The sequence below is a fragment of the Vombatus ursinus genome, unplaced genomic scaffold, assembly GCF_900497805.2.
Source record: "Vombatus ursinus unplaced genomic scaffold, bare-nosed wombat genome assembly UNPS02010461.1, whole genome shotgun sequence".
Taxonomy (NCBI): Eukaryota; Metazoa; Chordata; class Mammalia; order Diprotodontia; family Vombatidae; genus Vombatus; species Vombatus ursinus.
In genome coordinates, this window is record NW_020950239.1 from 7,362,099 (window position 1) to 7,384,007 (window position 21,909).

Here is a 21,909-nt window from a genome sequence, read left to right on the forward strand (position 1 = left end):
GCTCCTGAAGTTCAAAGACTGTTTTTGCCTTTCTTTGTATCCCCATAACATAATATTAGCATAGTTTTTGGTGCACAGTAAGTTCTGACTAAATGGTTATTGACTGGCTGCCTGGCTCCAGCCTATCTTTTGAGATTTATTTTACGTTACTCTCCTTCGCACATAATGTATTCCATCCTGACTGGCCTATTTGTTTCTCCTTGTTGTAAGAATGCTATCTTAACCTTTCCCCCCATACAAGTCTGTCTAATTTTTCTTTAAAAGGTATTGCATTAAAACATTCCTTGAGACTTGGTTGGCTCAGGAGATGAAAAACTCATACGTATGACAATAGTTCCTCTTCTCCTGAATAGAAAGCAGCCATAACAAGCTTCAGGGGCACTTGGAGGCTTCACTCATGGATTTTGATGGGAGCTTCCCTTGGCTGAATCAACTCAAGATGTCCTCAATGCCTACCTTTGTTGAGTAGCCTTCTCCTACAGTGGGTACGTAAATCTTGTGTTAATGACCTACAAGTGTCTCATTTTGTTCTAGTATCAAACCTAACCTACTGGGGACTGCCCTGAGTCAGACCCAGCCTGGAATTCCTATCCGTGACATTCTAGCTCCCATAACTGTGTATTTGCATAGGCTGCGCCCCAGTTTTTGGTATATATTCCCTTCTCACTTCTACCTTATGAAGCTTTAGCTTCCTTCAATGCCCAGCTCATGCCTCCTCCTATTTGAAGCCTCTCCTCTGTTTTGTTGTTGTTGAATTGCTACAGTTGTATCTGAATATTTGTGACTCATTTGGGGTTTTCTTAGCAAAGATATTGGAGTGGTTTGCCATTTCCTTCCCCAGCCCATTTTATAGATGAGGAAACTGAGGCAAACAGGGTTAAGTCACTTGCCCAGAGTCACACAGCTAGTAAGTGTCTGAGGCCAGATTTGAACTCAAGAAGATGAGTCTTCCCGACCCCAGTCCTGGCATTGTATCCGCTGTGCCATTCATCTGCCAGATACTATATAAATGTTAGCTATTATTATAAGGATATAAAATAATAAAGATAAGGGTGGTCTATAGTTTAGCCTAAGTCAGCAGTGAATTAACTCAATACCTCCAGGGATTACCCTGTTCTAAAGTATTTTCTTAATGAAAGGGCTACTTCTCATATGCTGTATTTGGAGAGCTTCCTGGTCATTAAAAGGATGAACTTGTTAGTTGAATTGCTATTGTTAATTATGTGATGAGGTGATAGGAATGGCAGCTATTTAAAAAAAAATTACTTGGAATAGAAAAAACTTGTACGGAAGTGTTACTGTAGAGGGTATGCAACAGAAGCTTAAAGCAGCACTAAAATTTTGGGGACACTCTATGTTTTGTATGGTTATTTGTGTTGCTACACCCACACTAGATGTGTTAAACTCCTTCAGGGTTGTGTTAAACTTCTTATCTTTCCTCAACGTCTACCTTGATGTTCTTTACGTAAAAGATGCTTAATAAATGTTTGTTTGAGTCTTGGGGCGACAAAAGAAATCCCTAGTTTGACATGATGGAGAGTCATGCAGACTTTGCTCAAAGATATTTAACGAGATGGGTATTATTACCCACTAATAATGACAATAATCACTAACATTTATACAACACTTGCTTTGTGTCACATATTGTGCTAAATGCTTTACAACTATTATCTCATGTGATCCCCACAACAACCCTGTAGGTAGGTGTTGTTCTTATCTCCATTTTGTGGTGGAGGAAACTGAGGCAAACAGAGATTAAATGACTTGCCCGGGGTCCCACAGCTAGTAAGTGTCTGAAGCTAAATTTGAACTCAGGTCTTCCAGACTCCAGATCTAGTACTCTAACCATTGTACCACCTTGTTCTGTTACCTCTTGTTGTTCAGTTATTTTCAGTCATAGTTGACTCCTTGTGACCCCATTTGGAGTTTTCTTGGCAAATATATTAAAGTGGTTTGCCGTTTCCTTCTCCAGCTCATTTGACAGATGAGGAAAGTGAGGCAAACAGGGTTAAATGACTTGCCCAGAGTCACATAGCTAGTAAGTGTCTAAGGCCAGATTTGAACTCAGGAAGATGAGTTTTCCTGACTACAGGCCTTGTGCTCTATGCACTGTGGTGCCACCTAGCTTCCTCTGGAAGCAGCCCATTCCATTTCTCCTGATTAGAAATTGTCCTAAGTTTGTTTAGAGCCTAAACTTGTTTCTTTGTCCATTGTGTTCATTGTTCATAGATCATAGATTAGTAACTGGAAGGGACTTCGGAGACCGTCTATGGGCATCCTTCCCACACCCCAACTTTCCTCATCACAATTTCTATATACTGTGGGTCGGCATAAGAGATTAAATGGGAATTTTGGGGGAGTTTTGCAGAAGCCACAGACAATTCACAAAGCCCAGCAGATGTCACAGAAAAAGTTTAAGAACTCAGAATTGCATAAAATATATGTATGGTATTGTATAACATCAATATATTTTATCTTTTAATACAATGATAATTAAGACTTCTTCTCTAGTACGAAAGGAGGGCCAAATAATTTTACATGGTTTTTCCAGATTGCAAAGGTGCTGTGCCCCTAATCCTTGTGATGTGGAAGTGATAACTGTAGTCCCAACCCCTCACTTTATAGAGGAGGAAGCTGAGACTCAGGGTGATGGAATGACTTGCCTAAAATTACATAGATAGTAAATGACAGAGATAAAATTTGAACCCAGATCTGCTTACTCCAAAGCCAATGCTCTGTATACTTTACCATGACGCTTCTTTCTAGTTCTGCCATCTGAGTCCAAACAGAACTAGAATTTAAGGTGGCAGCCAATCAGATATTTGAAGACCACCATCATGTTACCCCTAAGAATTCTCTTCTTTAAACTAACCACCCCCGCCCAGTCCTTCAACTAATCCTTCTATGCCATGATCTCAAGGCCCTTCACTGTCTTGGTTGTCCTCCTAGACACTCTCTAAATTATCCACATCCCTCCTAAAATGTGGTGCCTCAAAATGAAAATACTGTTTTAGATGAGGTCTGACCAGGACAGAGGGCCATGGAGTTATAGCCTTGTAAATCCTGGATGCTTGTAATGTAGCCTAATTATTGAATTAGCTTTTTGGGTTAACATCACACTGTTGACTCATATTGAAATTTCAGTCTTAATGAAACTTCCAGATCTTTTTAGGTGAACTCCTTTTCTTATACTTGGGAAATTGATTTTTTGAACCCAAATGTAAGATTTGACATTTATTCTTATTACCATCCCTCACCCATGTACTTTGGGCAAAATGCCTTGTTACCACTCTGCTTGTAACTTCTTTGGCAAATGGCTATGTTAAAGTCTCTTTGTGGGCCTTCAACTCTAGGTTTTCTCATCTTATGAACAACTTATAGCCGAATTAGCACCTTTCCTTGTATACACAACTTTTTCTGACCTTAAGTTCTCCTTAGCTTCCATTCAACAATTCAGAAAGCATTTCTTAAGTATCTACTATGTGCCAGATACTGTGTTAGGCTTTGTGCAAAGACAAGATAGTGTGCAGATTGCTATATAAATATACAAACAAACACACATATATGGCCCATGTGGGAATTTGTTTTGCTAGACTTTTTAAAAAAATATTTATTTTATTCTGAACTTAAGAAATAAAATAAGCATTTCCATAACATAGAAGAAACATAGGGGAAGAAAGATGATGGTACATGAAACTGCTAATCTATTTTGTACAACTCGCCATTCCTTTTAAATATATAATAAAGCTATCAGGTAACATTTTTTTCTTTTTTTTTTTTTATTCCCTGGTGTGTGTGTGTGTGTGTGTGTGTGTTTTACTTTCTGGAGGGGTAGAGGTAAAAGGAGGGAGAGATAGTGTATTTTCATTGGTTGAAAAAATTAATTAACTAATTAAAAAATGCATGAAGTCATGGGATGGAATATTATGTACTGGGGTCAATGAGTAGGCCAGTTTGGCTGAAACATAGAGTGCATGAGATCAATCTGGAAAAATATGTTGAAGCCAAATTGTGTGGGGCTTAAACACCAAAAAGGATTTTTTTTTAATTCTAGAAGCGATAGAGAGTCACTGAAGCTTCTTTTGTTGTAGACTTATTTCTCCTCCTTGAATCTAAATCTTTTTTCTCTTCCTAGACTACTCCTTTGCCTAGATTCATTCTCCTGCTTCTCTTTATTTACAGTCAGAGAGGATGAATTGCCTTTAGTCAAAGCCATATTTGAGCAAAAGGTACCATCTTGAGAAACACAGCCCCTCCTTTGTCCCTACAGACAAAAGACCTGAGAACACCTTCATGTCAGCTGATAAATTAATCAGTGCTAGGTCTGCAGGGCAGGACTTTTCAACAGGTTCCTCTTCACTATCTCCCACATTCCAAGGCATTACATTTGGAGGGCAGATGTACTGTCATTTAAGAAATAAAGCTGAATTGGAATAAGACATCATTCTCTTTCAAACTAGCCCTTTTATTTATTTATTTATTTATTTTTGCTTTTTAGTGAGGCAATCAGAGTTGAATGACTTGCCCAGGGTCACACAACTAGTATGTGTCTGAGGCCGCATTTGAACTCAGGTACTCCTGACTCCAAGGCCGGAGGTCTATCTACTACTCCACCTAGCTGTCGCTATTATTTTCTCTTAAAAATTGGTTTTTTAACATTCTCTTTTCACATACAGTGCTATTTTATTAAAGTTTGCTTGTCATTGAAAATAACAGGTGAAAACTTGTAAAAATAAATGATACTGATATGGCATATTTGTTGTCATTACAGAAAACTATTTTGGCAAATATAGCAAAGTAATGGTAGGAACATATTGTAAATATATACATATATATGAATATATTGTATATAATGTAAATATATACATATGTGTGTGTGTGTGTGTGTGTGTGTGTGTGTGTGTATATATATATATACATATATATATACCAGTTTAAAACAAAATCCAATCAAATTTTTCTTTTTTTGGTGAGGCAATTGGGGTTAAGTGACTTGCCCAGGGTCACATAGTTAATCAGTACCAAGTGTCTGAGGCCAAATTTGTCCTCCTGATTCCAGGGCCAGTGTTCTATCCACTGCACCACCTAGCTGCCCCCCAATCAACTTTGAAAGTAGTCTATTGAGTCACTGAGCTAACACAATGTCCTCCATGGCTTATTTTTGTCTTTTGAGCAACTTATATTCTGAATAAACATTTAACATTATTTTGTCAAAAATTGAGCACCAAATTTTCTTCCTCTAGCCCCTCTCTGACCAATTAAGAAGGCAAACAATATATCAGTTGTACATGGGAAATCATGCCAAACATTTTCATATTAGCTATGTCGCAAAAAATAAGCAAGAAAAATGAGGAAAATTAAAAAAATCTTCAATTTGTACTCAGAGTTCATCAGTTCTCTCTCTGGAAGTAGACAGAATTTTTTTTTTTTATTATGAGTCCTTTGGAGTTATCTTGGAACATTGTATTGATTAGAGTAGCTAAGTCTTTCAAGGTAGATCATCATTACAGTATTGCTGTTATTGTGTACAATGTTCTCCTGGTTTTGCTGACTTCACGTTGCTTCAGTTCCTATGAGTCTTCCCAGGTTTTTCTGAAACCAGCCTGTTCATCATTTCTTACACAATAGTATTCCATCACAATCATATACCACCATTTGTTCAGCCATCCCCCCGTTGATGAGCACCCTTTCAATTTCTTATTCTTTGCCACCACAAAATGAACTACAATAAAGATTTTTGTACATTTAGGACCTTTTCCTTTTTTCTTTGATCTCTTTGGGATGCAGACCTGGTAGTGGTATTACTGGGTTAAAGGCTATACAGAGTTTTATAGCCCTTTCGGCAAAGTTCCAAATTGTTCTCCAGACCCATTCACAATTCCACCAACAGTGAATTAGTGTCCCAGTTTCTCTATATCTTCTCCAACGTTTGTCATTTTCCTTTTATGTCATGTTAGCCAATCTGATGTGGGTGAGGTACACCTCAGGGTTGTCCTAGAGTTTTGATCTATTCTTCTGAAAACTGCCTATTTATATCCTTTGACCATTTATCTATCAACTGGGGAATAGCTCTTATTTTATACATTTGACTCCTCATATTTGAGAAATGTATTTGAAAAATAGAACCTTTATCAGAGAAACTTGCTTTTAAAATCCTTTCTCCCAAGTTTCCTTCTTTCCTTCTAATTTTGACTGGATTGGTTCTGTTTATGCATGTAATCAAGATTATTAATTTTACCTCTCATGATCCTCTCTATCACTTCTTTGGCCATAGACTCTTCCCTTATCCACTGATCTGGCAAGTAAAATTTTCTTTGCTCCCCTAATTTCCTTATTACATGTCTTTATGTCTAAATCATATACCCCTTTTGCCCTTATCTTAGTGTACAGTGTGAGATGTTGGTCTGTGCCTAGTTTCTGCCAAACTGCTTTCTAGTTTCCCATCAATTTTTGTTAGTGAGTTCTGGTCCCCAAAACTTGCATCTTTGGGTTTATCCAATGCTGGATTACTATGGTCATTCACTAGGGTGTATAGTGTACCTAATCTATTCCACTGATCCACCACCACTCTATTTTTTAGCCAGTACCAGGTTATTTTTATGATTGCCACTTTATAATATAGTTTGAAATTCAGTACTGCTAAGCTAGCCCTTGTGTAGACCATAATGTTTGCAGCCATTAAACCTCAACAAGAGATATTAGAATTAAGCTATCAGCAGCAAACTTGGTTCAGTTATCTATCCTCCCAATAATGACTATTTCCAAGAGAGGGACCACAGTGCATTCCTCTTGGGAAGGCTTGATGGGAAATGCTGTATTTCTGCCATTTCAGCCCCAAAATAGGCCACTGGAACCTGTTCAGGACTACACTTGGTCATCCATGACTAAAGGTGGACACAGCTATGATGCAACATTAGTTGGATGTATCTAGCTCAGTGGAGGTAACATTAGATTTCACCACAGATTTCCCTCAGCACAGGAGTGGGATGAATACAACTTGGTAGAAGGTGATTGCCCAGAAATGGTGGCTTGAGATTTCCAAGGCCAACTTGCGCATTAATTCCCTGACCTAGTATAGACTTCACAACTTAACTCTTTGCTCTTATAAATGAGGGGTTCTGACAGTCCCTTTGGATCTTGGGGGTCTGCAGACACCATGGTATCAACTTGGCCTAGCCATTTGCTTATACTCATTATCCTCCCAATTCAGGCCTTACCTTTATTATCATAGCACTGAAAGAATACTGGGTTTTTGAGTCAGGAGACTTGGGTCCCATTCCTGGCTCTGCTATTTGCTGCTTGCATGACCTGGGAAATATCTCTTCAGTTCTCAGGGCCTCCATTTCCTTATCTGTAAAATGAATAGATTGAAATAGATGCTTTCTGGAACAGACCGTTTCTTACTCTAAATCTATACTTTTATCACCTTCTCCTCTCCTGTAATCTGTCTAGCCATTCACAGGTGTTAGCCCTGTCCTGAATGAATAACCACTATCCCTTTGGCCTGTAGGCTTTGTTCATCATATGGTAGGTACTTAATAAATGCCTGTTGATTGATCGATCAATGTTGTCTTTTTAATTGCCTGTTTTTGTTTTTGCTTGCTTGTTTTTATAGATGTGAAGCCACCGTTATCTCAGGAACTGAAATGGCCAGACAGATCTGTAAAGAAATATGTCATGAGGTAGAATCATGGGTGTCCCTTGGGAACAGGAAACCTCATCTCAGTATCATTTTAGTAGGAGACAACCCAGCAAGCCATACCTATGTAAGAAATAAGATAAAAGCTGCTACAGCTGTGGGTAAGTAAGCATTTCATGTGAACACCTATATCTATTAAGTATTTCACATGCATTCTTCACATGCAGGGCCTTCTTACAGATTTAATTTTTAAAGGATCTTCTGCTATTTAAAATCACAGAGTTATTAATACATGACTTGGTACCTCATTGCTGGAAAAGAATGTAAGAGACAAGTCAGAAAAAAAATCAAAGTTTTTTTTCTTTTTCTGCATTAGCTTTACTTAATTAATAATTTTCTTTGATTAAAAAGCGTAGCCTTGTGTGCTTTAATGTGACTGATACATTCTGCTGCATAGATGGTCTCTAGTTACGTATATAAGGACTATAGAGTATTAAAGTTGGAAGGGACCTAGAACAGCAAGGGTTACCTAGAATACTTCCCATCTGCTACATCACTAACAAGTGGTCATTTAAGTCCAGCTTAAATATTTCTAATCAGAGAGAAACTCACTTTCCCCTGAGGCAAGGACAAAGGAAAATGAATTCAGGAAACAAATAAATAGAACGGTGTCTGACAGGTTGGAAAGAAAGGAGTTGGCAGAATTGGTTTCATTGGGATCCAAGGGCAATAAGAGACATGATTTCATAGGAAATTGGGTCATCTTTCCTTAGCGTGCTCAATATGGATACAAAGAAATAGACCACAATTAAGGTAGCTGCAGTATACATGTCACCACTATTTCAGAAGATGAAAAAGGAGTGAGATTCTATGATGACCTTCATAAGAATCTCTAAATCAAGTCAAACCTATGCCTTGGTATTTAGTCATTTCAACAAAAATGAGGGCCCAAGTGATGATGGAAAATGGTGAAAAATATGATTTAGGATTAAAAAGAGAAGCATGCTAGGCATGGTGGCTGCTATAATTTCCACTACCAAGGAGTCTGAGGTTAATGGATAGCCTAAGCTTGGGAGTTCTGAGCTACAGTGGGTTAAGATGATTGGGTGTCCACAATAAATCTGACATCAGTAAGGTGAGATGTTAGGAGCAGAAGGCAGCCAAGCTACCTAGAAAGGACAAACCATTTTTATTTGTCTATTTCTCCACCAGGCTGGAGTTGTACCAGCCATTCACAATACCATTCTTACTACTGATCATTATGAGAACTTTGACCTTTTTTGTTTCTGCTTTGTATTGGTTCAACTCTTGTTAAGGAGGCAGATGTTCCCCTTGCTTGGGAGAACTTACATAGATGCTGGATTTAGTATGGTCACCCAATTGACCTAGCTCACTGCAGCTCAGAACCCCTGAGCTCAAGCCATATACTAGCCTCTCAAGGTTGCTGGGTGGTACAGTGGGTAGAGAGCTGTGCCTGGAGTTAGGAAGACCTGAGCTCAAATCCAGCCTCAAACATTCTTGGAAGGGAGTATTGAATTGACCCACTGTCCCAGAAACTTCTAATGAATACTTGAATGGTTATTGTATGACTCCTGTATGTTTTCTTTTAGGCATTGGTAGTGAAGTCATTCTGAAACCTAAAGATGTTTCTCAGGAAGAACTTTTGGACATAACTGAGCAACTAAATATGGACTCAAGAGTTAGTGGTATATTAGTTCAACTGCCTTTGCCAGGTAATGTAATTTTGTGCTATGCCTTGGGTGTAATTCTAAGGAAAAAATGGCATGTGTTACAGTTATCTTCAAAGTATTGCATTTCATTTTTAAAATATTGGAAAAGAGACTAGTGTAAAGATGTGTCTATCCTAGCATGAAAATGTTGAAGGTTTTTGAAATTCCTTTATTCTATAGCTTTTTCAATGGAGTAGATTAAAATGCCACAAAACAGAAAGACAAATGACAATACCAGAAAAGACAAAACAGTGTATAGCTTTGGAAGATCTTCTCTTGTTAGTTTTGGTCATTGGATACATAGCTTGTTGGGTTCAGCAAACATTTACTAATTGCTCATTATGTTCGAGGGGAAAAGATATATATATATGCTTATTTATAGTCATGAAAATATATGTAATCCTGTCCCACAATTTGACCAATCTAATATAAGCAGCTAGGTGGTACAGTGGGCTTGGCTGATTGTTTTATCAGACAGCTAGCTGATGCAGTTGATAGAGTCTTGAATCTGGAGTCGGGAAGATATGAGTTCAAATCCATCCTCAGGCACCTAACCAAAAGGCAAGTCACTTAATCACTGTCTGACTAAGCTTTCTTATCTGTAAAATGGCGATAATAATAGTACCTACCTTCTACTGTTGCTATGAAGATAAGATGTGATCATGTTTATAAATCTTATAAACTGTTATGCACACACACATATAGCTAATGTATGTGTATATATATATATAGTATATGTATATACAGAGAGAGAGAGCTTTGCATACCTTAAAGCTCTATATAAGCGCTAGTTATTATTATTGTTATAGTGTTAATGCATAGTTTAACTATATTGATACTAAAGCATTCACTTGTTTCTCCCAAGAATACAAGTTAATATTACTCTTTTCTCCAAACTATCTGCAAAACATTGTACTAGCTATGATTACTTGTCAAAATGTTATGTGATGCCAGTATATTATAGAGTTATGGAATATTGGCCCTGGAAATGACTTTAGATATCATTAAGTCCAGTGGGCAGCTTAGGTGGCACAGTGAATAGAGTGCTGGGCTTTCTGTCAGGAAGGCTTGAGTTCAAATCCAGCCTCAGACACCTACTAATTATATGACCCTGGGCAAGTCACTTAATCCTGTTTGCCTCAGTTTCCTCATTTGTAAATGAGATGGAGAAGGAAATGGCACATCAATATACGTGCCAAGAAAACCCCAAATGGCAACTTGAAGAGCTGGTCATGATTGAAACGACTGAACAACAACAAATCATTGAATCCAACCTTCTCATTTTATGGAAGAAGAGACTGGGGTCTAGACTGACTGCCATGACTAGTTAGTCGTAGAATTTGTCATAAGAGTTTAAATGTATTTTCTCTTGGCTCTAGTGCAGCCATTTTGTTTTGAAAGAAAATCATGCAACTGGCTGAAGCTTTTCTCTTAGAGTGCAATTTTGCTGAGACCTCCAAAAATTTAACCCAGGTGATTAAGTGGTTAGGGATAAAAGAATTTCTGGCTCAGCTTTATGATAAGCATTTCTTGGACTAGTTGTAAATTACAGAGTAGATCCCCCTGGTATCTGTTGATCAATTCACAAATTGACTTGATGCAAATTTTCTGCTTCTGTTGTCTTTAATATGTAAACCTCCTTCAAAGCAAAACCAAACCAAACTAAGACAAAAAACCACACCAGACTATACACCACTTTTGTACTTTGAAAGACTAGTTATTTTACTGGTATGGCTTGTCCCTTTACAAAGGTAGAATATGCCTTCCACGTTTCATTAGTTTCCATGTTGAAAAATTAATTTAAAAAATAATTACCACCACAATAAGGTTGTGGACAACCCTGATTCCTGCACTTAGGTAGACTAGTCCTTGGAGAGAAGACCCACAATCTGTGTCTGGGGAAAGATCATAAAATAACCAGGTTGATTGATTGGTTACCAAACATTCCAAAACTTAAACTTTTCTGTATAGTGGAAATCATGTGGGATTTGGAGTCAGAAGTCCTGAGTTCAGATTCTAATCCTATTACTTACATGACCTTGGGCAGTTCACTTAACTTGTCTGGGTCTTAGTTTCCTCATTTATCAAATGAGGGGTTGCCCTAGATGACCTCTGATGACCTCCTCCAGCTCTAAAGCAATGAGCCTATGAGCACCTAAATAAGAACCTTGTTCTCTTTTTTACATAGTTATCTCCAGCTAACTATAGTCTTATTCCAGGGATGTGTATAGAATTTCTCTTTGGAATTTAGCACTCTCTCCTTCTTGGAACTTCTGGTAGCCAAGTGGCTCAGTGGATAGAGATCTGGGCCTGGAGTTAGGAAGATTTGAACAAGAATTTGAACAAGAAATTCAAATTCTGCTTCAGACATTTACTGACACTGGGCAAGTCACTTATGCTGTTTGCCTCAGTTTCCTCAATTGTAAACTGGGAATAATAATGCAAGCCTGTTGTGAGGATCACATGAGATAGTAGTAAGTAAAGTATTTAGTACAGTTCCTGACACATGGTAGGTGCTTAAAAAATTGCTTGTTTTCTTTCTTCCTGGGTTCATATTTGAACTCTTCCTGCCTTGGGAGGACAAGTTAGAGCATGTGCTGTGCTAGTCTAGCCCTTAGGAGCCCAGGGTCACTCCCATGTCAATGATGAGGCCACATCATACTTTGAAGGTCTTTAAATTATATCATTAACACTAAAACGACCCAACCCTTTGGTTCAGAAATAACACTGCTAGACAAAGAGGTCCGTGAAAAAAGAAAAATTTAGAGACTATATATATACAAATATATAAATATTTTTATCAAAAATATTAATGGTAGAAAAGGACTGGAAACAAAGTAGATATCTATCATTTGGTAATGGCTAAACAAATTGTTTTACATAAATGTAATGAAATATTACTGTTAACAAATTATTAATATGATGAATACAAAGAATAATGGAAAATTTTATCTGAACGGATGCACAGTGAAGTAAGAAGAATCGGAGAAACAATATATACAATGAGTACAACAACGTAAATGAAAATAATAACAACAAAACAATCAACACTGAATACTACAAAATGATAGTGACCAGACTTGGTCCCAAAGAAGAGATATAAGAAGGCGCCCTTCCCATTTCTTGGCAGAGGCATTGGGTCTGAAGTTGTGGAACACTGAATAGTATTGCAAAAAAGGGGGGGAAAACAATTCAGCCAAATTAACCAACGTATAAAAAAAGTAAGACTTTTGAAATACTTTGTTTTAAGGGATGTATTTCTGGAAGTGAGAAAAGGAAGACATATATGGAAATAGAAATGGAAAAGTTGTATAAAAACAAAAAAAATCAACTAAAATTTATTTAAAATAAATTATGTTGATCACAAATTTCTAAATATTGTACTAAATTTTCTTTCATTATAAAATAACATTTATTCTTGTAGAAAGTGTTCATATAAAAGTCCTACTCGTTTCAGTTGATTTTTATCAGGATTAGGCCACTAGATGGAAATGTTGTTCCATTTGTGATTGGTATTAACTATGCTTTGTATCTGACCTACGGCGGAATTCTCTGGTTCACTCTTTCAAAGCCAAGTACGCTACATACATCACCCTTCAGGTTTCCAGGATACCCTGAGCAGGGTAGGAGGCTTGGGGCAATTTTTTCTCAACCACTATTAGCCAGAACTCTCACTAACTGTGCTTCTTCCCCATACCCACTCTTGGGGGGGGGTGAGGGGGGCAGTGACTAGCACTGAGTTCCATTCAATCACTAAAAACTGATTATTTTTTTTAACCAAAAAGATATTTACTTGCTATATAGCAAGAACAAATGTACAAATACTTTTCCTAACGCCTCTGGGGCACATCCTCTCTTGTATCATTCTACTGGGCTGAAGTGCTAAAAATCACTCCTGAAAATGACATCGTGCTCTCTGGGGCATCAAGGCTGAGATACTCAACCTGTACTTTGACTCTTGGATTCTTATGGTTCACTCATCCAGCCTTTCAAAACTCTTAAGCTTGGAGATTCCACTCCCATTACTGGACTCCCTGAGTGAGTCACTGAGATCCCCCAAAAGCGAATGAAGCAAAGAGAATATTGATTGAAGTCAACAGGCTTTAGAATGTCAATAAAAAAGCCTCACGCTCATCACATGCTGGCTGATCAGAACCAATTACCTAACGTCCACTTGTACTCCAGTCTCTCTAAGGTACTTTCTTTACACTATTCTCCAGAAGCAATTTTCTAGCATCTTCCTCATGGAGAGATGCCATCTGAGGGGGTCTGGACATGTGACATATTCCCATGGCAGATTCGAATAACTTTAAAACTGATCTTAGAAATTATCTCATCATTCAAATTCAGCAAGCAACTTTAAAGCACATACTATTTTCCTAGTCTTGTACAAAGCACTATGGCACCCTCCATGCTACTGAGTTGCTTGCATTTTAGTTGTGGGGAAAATTCACATTCTGGGCAGCCCCTAATTTATGAACAGGTTGGGAAGTTATTGAATAAAAAACAAAATCATCATGAAACTTTGGCAGTTTGAAGTTAGGGATTGGGAAAACTACTTTCAATATCATAATGAAATTTAGATGAAAGTGATTTATCATTCTAAAGGAATATCATTGATTTTAACATGATATGGTCCCTTATGAGTACAAACTATTTTCAAAGCTAATTAAATTAGACTAAGGAATTCATCAGCTAAGTGGCACACTGAGCTTGGAATCAGGAAGACCTGAGTTCAAATTTGTCCTCAGACACTCTCTAGCTGTGTGAGCCTGGGTGAGTCACTTATACTTATTTGCCTCAGTTTTCTCTTCTGTAAAATGAGCTGGAGAAGAAAAGGCCAAACCATACTAGTATGTCTGCCAAGAACACCCCAAATGGGGTCATGAAGAGCTGTATGTGACTGAAACGACTAACCGACAACAAAAGAAATTCAAGTGCCTAATAACAATAATAGCTAGTGTTTATATAGTGCCTTAAGGTTTGTAAACAACTTACAAATACCATTTGATTTTATCTTCATAACAACCTGGGGAGGTAAGTACTTTCATTGTCCTCATTTTACAGAAACTGAGGCAAACAGGGTTAAGTGACCTGTCCAAGGTCATATAGCTAGTAAGTGTTTGAGGTCTTCTGGACTCTAGGTCCAATACTCCATCCTCTGGGCCACCTAACTGCCTAACAACTCACTAAATGAAATTAATTTATGGAAATAAGTGTGAAATGTTGAATTCAGAAATGTGTGATCTATTTTCCATAAACACTACTTTAAAAATAGGATTTAAGCTACTAATTTTTGCATATTATTAAAATCTTAGTAGTCTAATACAAATAAAATTCAACTTGCCTATGGGGGAAATTACATGCCTTATTAATTGCATTGTAATAAATGCATTTTATTTGTCTAAAAGCCAAATGGACTAAGTTAGAGGGGAAAAAAACCTGTAGAAAAAAAATGAAGTTTAGACTCAAACTGTGATGTCTTGAAAAAATGATTCATTTAGATTTATGATTTCATTCATATATGGATAAGGAAACCCTCTTCACCAAAGCAGGTTGGCACCTCCTCTTTAACTGGTACTTTTAAATAATTGCCTGAGCCTGAGGCACAGAGAGGTTAAGGAGCTTGTCCAGGTCAACACAGCCAATATGTGTCAAAAGTGACTCGATTAACTAGTGTAGAATATATAATTAGCAAAGGAATTTTAATGTAACAGATACTTCATTTTGGCCTTTCAGATAGGGTGTTTTGTTAATGGGTTAAGAATTAGACTTTTAATCACATAATTTGCTTAATGTAGAGTAAGAAGATCATATAATATGATGTTCTATACTTGTGCACCTATTATTCATTTTAGACAATGACAACACAGGTAGCCTATGTGTGAACATTTCTGCTCATTCATGACTTAGATTATATTGGTCTCCTCCCATAATTAATTATTTTAGTACTAAGTAAATATAGTTGGGGTTACACTATGCCAATGATTTATGAATATAAATTCTTCAAGCATTTTATTGGCATGAGTAGACACTTAAAATGATACAAAGAATTCCTTAACATCTGTCAATCTTTCTCCCTTTGGGCTCTCAGAGCCCCTTACCAAATGCCTGTTAATTGAAATTCATGATAATCCTCTGAAGTAGAAAATGCTTCAATTATAACTATTATGAGTAAAGTCGCAGCCCAGATCAATGATGTTGTTTCTTTCAGGGAAGATAAATATTCTATCATTGACCAAGACTTCTTTTTTGGTCTGATCGACCTCTCCCGGCATTGGACTTTCATAGCATCATAGAATATATAGCTGACATGGACCCTCGAGATCATTTAGTTCCAACTTTTAGTTGTATAGATGATGAAACTGAGGTCCAGAAAGATGAAGAGACCTGTCCTTAACACTGCATATACTAGGTGGATTATGATTAAAGAATGTTTTTCATTACTGTTTGTGATATCAAGGGAGTGACAAAAAATTAAATGATTCATAAAACCCCGGGATCCTAAATGAGTGAGCTTGGCATGATTATTTCCAATTTGATTCCCAGGATTCCTAAATGACTGAGCCAATTTTTAATATCTTACAGACCACATAGATGAACGGACAGTCTGCAATGGAATTGCACCTGGAAAAGATGTGGATGGGTTTCATATTGTCAATGTTGGACGACTATGTCTGGATCAGCATTCTATGATACCAGCCACTGCCTGTGCTGTTTGGGAAATCATAAAGAGAACTGGTAGGTAACTCTGAGGTGGGGCAGCTAGGTGGTGCAGTGGATAGAGCACCAGCCCTGGCGTCAAGAAGACCTGAGTTCAAATCTAACTTCAGACACTTAACACTTACTAGCTGTGTGACCCTGGGCAAGTCACTTAACCTCATTGCCTAGCCAAAAAAAAAAATTGAATACTGATAACATAGGGGAAGCTAGGTGGTGCAGTAGATAGAGCACTGGCCCTGGAGTCAGGAGAACCTGAGTTCAAATCCGGCCTCAGACACATGACACTTACTAGCTATGTGACTCTGGGCAAGTCACTTAACCCCAATTGCCTCACCAAAAAAAAAAGGAAGAAAAAGAAATAATCTGAGTAGGGTGGGTACAAAATACTAAAGTGTTCACTGATTTGTTACTTCTTACTTACACATTCCATTCACATGGTAGATATTCAGTAGATATTGACTGAAAGAATGGGTAAGTCCTACTTATATATATGATTGACAGATGTTTTGTTGCTGGACTTCAGACTTAATGTCTGAGAAATGGGGAAAATGGGAGTGCTAATCTGAAAGATATTTAAAATACTTTCATGGATTGATGACCTTATCAATTTGGATGCTTCCATCCATACCTTCTCGTCCTGTGTGACTTTTGCCTATGTCCCACCGTTGTACTATATCACATCATGTGTTAGAAACCTTATTCTAAATCTATTGCCTTTTTGTGGATATAAGTAGAGTCCATGGACTGTAAAAGCCTTATTGGTTCCTTCTCAGACCTCTATCAACTGAGGAAGGGATACTTAACCTGGGGTCCATGAACTTGCTTATTTCTTTAAAAAAAACTGATAACTATTTCAATATATTTTTATAATCCCATGTATTTCATTTTATACATTTAAAAACATTATTTTGAGGAGTCCATAGATTTCTCTAGACTTTCATAGATCCTAAGGCATGCAAAAAAAGATTATGAGTCTCTGAATTAATTCTTCCATACACATGCCAATTATTATAAAGATTTTGTAGAGATAGGAAAGTAGGCATATGGATTAGCAATGGTTGCCATTTTATTTATTACCTTTTTCAATGCTTGATTTATTTCCAGGTATTTAATATCTTCTCTTTCAGATATCAAGAGAATAGATCCTTCCGCACCCTCAAAATTGTGTTGCCTCCATTGACCAGAATTCTCTGTACATGCTTTTTTCTAGCCTAAATGTTCTTTCCACATTTCTCATTTTTAGTGCCATTTCTACTCCCTCTTGCAGGCACTGTTAGAGCAGATGCAATCATGTGAATGCCATTGATAGGGGAATAGTTTGGTATGGAAATCTTGATGTATCTTCTCCTTATTTCATCTGTTTGACCTCATCCCAGTTACATCCTTCAGGGTCTTCAGGTTGGTCCAGGTTAATTAATAAGTTTCTGCAAACTCATGCTATAATACTACTCATAATCTTCTGCCATCCCCTTCCAATACATTTTATATACTGCAACAGTATTGCAGTTGGCTGCCATTTCTTTCCATTTGTGAAATTCAAGTGTTTGCTGGCTCAGGCAATTTCTAGATTCTTTTGATCTCTTTATTCAGTTATCATTTATTTCCTTGTGAATATCGATTTCCAATTTTCCAGCATCAATAAAGAATAGGTTTAAGTAGGTCAAGTAGGAGATGTTTTAACTAAATGCCGTTTCTTCTCTTTTGTAGTCTTCTAATCTGAGATTGTTTTCATCTTTTCTCAATAAGTCTATGGTCTGACTGTACACAGATAGCCAATATTTAAATGATTCTCACATCAGCAATAGGTCATTTATTTCACTAATTAACTTCATTTTTTATCATATTATTCAGCTATTTACTCTGCCAAAAGTCTGAATTTCTTCTTGAAATTATTTCTGTTATGTGGACATCAGACTTCTGTATAACTTACAATTCTTTGGCCATCTATGTTATTTTTCTTATCTATCTGTCTATCTATCTATCTATCTATCTATCTATCTATCTATCTATCTATCTATCTATCTATCTATCTGTCTGTCTGTCTGTCTGTCTGTCTGCCTGTCTGTCTGTCTGTCTATCTATCTGTCTGTCTGTCTGTCTGTCTATCTGTCTGTCCATCTGTCTATCATATAAATCTATTGTCTGTTTATCTATATATACCTTGAGTCACATTTTCCAAGTAGTTTTCACCATACTTCCCCATGCTTACTTTTGCTCTGAAGTTATCAAATTATGAAATTATATGTTAATTTAATTTGTAGAATCTTACTCAGTTTGTAGAGAATTTATCTCCCTCATCCTTTGCAACAGATGTTGGTACTTAAACTGCAATTCTGTTCCCAGTGTCTTTTTTTTTAAATGTTCATCATGGTGATTATAAAATCTGACTTAGAATAATAGAAGATATGTAGAAAGAAAGCTATAAAGAAGGCATGGAGGATGTAGGGCAGATGGCTATTGTCCTTTATTTTTGTATTCTCCTCCCTTGTTTCTTGTATAGCGGAGAGAAGACTGGGGTGTAGAGCAGACCTGGATTTGAACCCTTGCTTTTATAATTTACTTTCTATAGTCTTAGGAACTTAACATCTATGGATATCGTTTCCTCCTCTCTAAAAGGAGATTGGGCTAAAGAAACTCTAGCATCCATTCCAGCTCTAAATCCTATGATCTCATATAATAATAACTAGCATTTATATAGTTCTTTAAAGTTTTCAAAGCACTTTACATGTATTATCTCATTTACTCCTGACTACAAGTTGGGGAGGTAGGTGCTATTATTAACTTCATTTTACAGATGAGGAAACTGAAGCACAGAATGTTTAAATGACTTGCCTAGGGCCACACAGCTAGTGTATTTGAATTCAGGACTGTCTCACTTGAAGTCCAACGCTTTATCCACTGTGCCACCAAGCTACTAATCATATCATTGAAAGAATGAGGTTCACTGCACAAATTTTCCAGAAAACTAAAGTCATTTAAAAATATTAGCTACTTTTTTTCTGCCTAAAGTGTGTTATATTACATATATCTTTGTCTGCTTAGAAACAAAATCCTATACAGAGGCTTTAAATGTCAACTGATCCTCTTTGCTTTAATTCCATTATTGATTGTGGTATGTAGGACTGTTTGCCTCTGGTCTGAGTGACCCCAGCATGCTTTAGGGATTTTCTTGATGGTTTTTCTCCTTTTTGCCATTTCTCAGAGTTCCAGCTCCAGATGGCATCTAGCCTCTTCCTAATATGCTATTCTATAATGTAAGAATAACCAAAAGTGTCCTGGAAAAAGTCATAGGTTTTTAGAGCTGTAGAGTTGGAAAAGACTTTAGACATGGTGACATGGTGTTGCCCAACCTCCATATTTTAGACTTGAGTAAAGTGATAGTCAGAAAGGTTAGGTCATACAGATAATCAGGATCATTAAAGCCATGAGCTTAAATGTGTGGGATTTGTGTCAGATATTCTACTTAGTAGTTGTTTTCACCCATTACATAGATTTATGTCCAATATAATTGAGATAGGAAGCATGATAATAGGGTGTTATTCTAGCTTCTGCAGCACAATTCACTTATAAGCCACTAGAATACAATTCTCAAAGTAAATAACAATGATTAAACATAACCTGCATGTTCATTTGAAGCAAAGTGAGAAATCCTGAGATGGCATTAAAAACAAATAGCATTAAAACAAATGTAATCAAATAGAATAAATGTTATGTTATCCATATGTCAGAGAGGAATCATTTAATTTATGTCTTTAGATCATATAGCAATAATTTAGTTTCTGTTTTGGTAGACTGTTTCAGTCAACCTTTTAGGTGTTTAAATTGCTTCTCATTACTTTTTCTACATTCAAACCAAACTCTGTATTTTAAGGAATTGAAACATTTGGAAAAAACGTGGTTGTAGTTGGAAGATCCAAGAATGTAGGAATGCCCATTACAATGCTTCTACACACTGATGGAGACCATGAAAGACCTGGAGGTATGTCCCTAGATATTCTATTCCAGCAATCTTACTATTTTCCTAAGTAGCCACACATATTCAATATAAAAATTGCATTAAAATACAATAAAATTGCATTCTTGTTTCCTTATATGATTTTAATGGTTTGCTTAATTTTTTTCAATAGGATTGTAAACTCATTTAAATGTAGGATGAATAAGATGTGTTCATAGAATGCTTTATAGTTGTAAATCCCAGCTAGGTGATGCAGTGGATAGAGTGCTGCGCCTGGAGTCCAGGAAGATTCATCTTCCTGAGTTCAAATCTGGTCTCAGACACTTACTAGTTGTATGACCCTGAGCAAGTCATTTAACCCTGGCTTGCCTTAGTCTCCTCATCTGTCAAATGAGCTGAAGAAGGAAAGCCCAGGTCTCCAAACTCCAAATCCAGTCTTGTTTTCTGTGTTTGGACTTCAGAATTTGAATCTTACCATTAAATATACATACACACCTACATACATGTGCATATATGTAAGGCATATATATACTTAGATGTATATATGTGTATATGTGAGGACTTAGATGTATGTATGTGTGTCTCTATTATATAGACACACATATACACATACCTTTGCGTATATGTACATACACGTGAGTACTTTATGTATATATATGCATATTATACATACATATGCACATGCATATACACATATCTACATGCATGTGTATATATGCAAGTACTTACATATACTTATATGCACACACCCACATACATATGCACACATGAGTATTTATGTATGTGCATATCATAATACATATCCACATACATACACATCTACATACATGTGTATATATTCAAGTATGTGTCTATATATGCATATAAATAATATACATTGTATACACATTTCACACAATATATACATATATGTCATATATATGCATGTGTATATTGCATATATATGAATATTTATATATGTGTGCATATAAATTATATATAATGCACACATACATATATATACACACATACACATATACATGTGTGTCTGTCAATGATAATTTTAAATCCTACTTTAAATTACAATGAAAGGGACCCCTCAGGAAAGTCACTGGAAGAATGAAGGTTTTTTGAAAGATGCATTCTAAAGGTTTGTCTCCAAGATTTTATTCCTGATTTCACTGCCTAACTCTAGCTTACACTAATGCTCTTTACATCACAGAGTGTGATGAAGACTAACTAATTTACACAAGCATCCCAAAACTTTTCTTCAAGCTCTTTTCGCACTAAGACTTTTGGGACACCCTGTATATTGGTGGCTGGTTATTTACGCTAAGCCTATAAAAGTCTTTCTCTTCAGTCCTACATTGATAATTCTCCACTCACATTGCTAAAGTATATTTCAGGTGGGAAAATTTCATTCCTCCATTCATTCCACAAATATTTATGAAGCTCATAGCAAATTCACCTTGCTAAGCAATAGGGACAAGGATAAATTAGATACAGTTCCTGCCCTCAAATAGTTTAGAATCTAGCAGGGGATGATAAAACCAGTATTTAGATAGACACACAATGCTTTGTAAGCTGGACTTAAATTGTGCGTAAAGTATTAAAAGGCAGAAATGGGAATGGGAAGAAGGCATGGTAGGTAGAGGGAATAACGTGAGCTAAGGCTCAGAGGGATATGATGGGTGTTGGTGGAATGGCGAGTCATCCATCCAGGAACCTACAAATCTGAAAATCAATTTTCCCACACTCAGCACTTTATTTTCTCCAGTTAATAATGATACAATGATCATGACTGACATTTGTATATGTTACTTTAAGATGTCTCTATCTATCTATCTATCTATCTATCTATCTATCTATCTATCTATCTATCT

The 21,909-nt window shown here is 36.7% G+C and overlaps 1 protein-coding gene across 4 annotated transcripts in view; it reads left to right on the top strand.

The window, feature by feature from the left end:
• The first annotated feature begins 407 nt into the window (after window positions 1-407).
• Window positions 408-21,909, top strand: part of MTHFD2L (methylenetetrahydrofolate dehydrogenase (NADP+ dependent) 2 like) — a 101,531-nt gene continuing 80,029 nt past the window's right edge. For 3 of the 4 annotated variants that reach the window (XM_027854546.1, XM_027854547.1, XM_027854549.1), the window contains exons 1-5: window positions 408-485; window positions 7,616-7,800; window positions 9,250-9,372; window positions 15,958-16,110; window positions 19,964-20,071. In XM_027854546.1, coding sequence (XP_027710347.1) covers window positions 7,647-7,800; window positions 9,250-9,372; window positions 15,958-16,110; window positions 19,964-20,071 — 538 coding nt within the window. In that variant the 5' untranslated portion in view covers window positions 408-485; window positions 7,616-7,646. The remainder of the gene's footprint in view (window positions 486-7,615; window positions 7,801-9,249; window positions 9,373-15,957; window positions 16,111-19,963; window positions 20,072-21,909) is intronic. The other variant, XM_027854548.1, reaches the window with a different exon arrangement.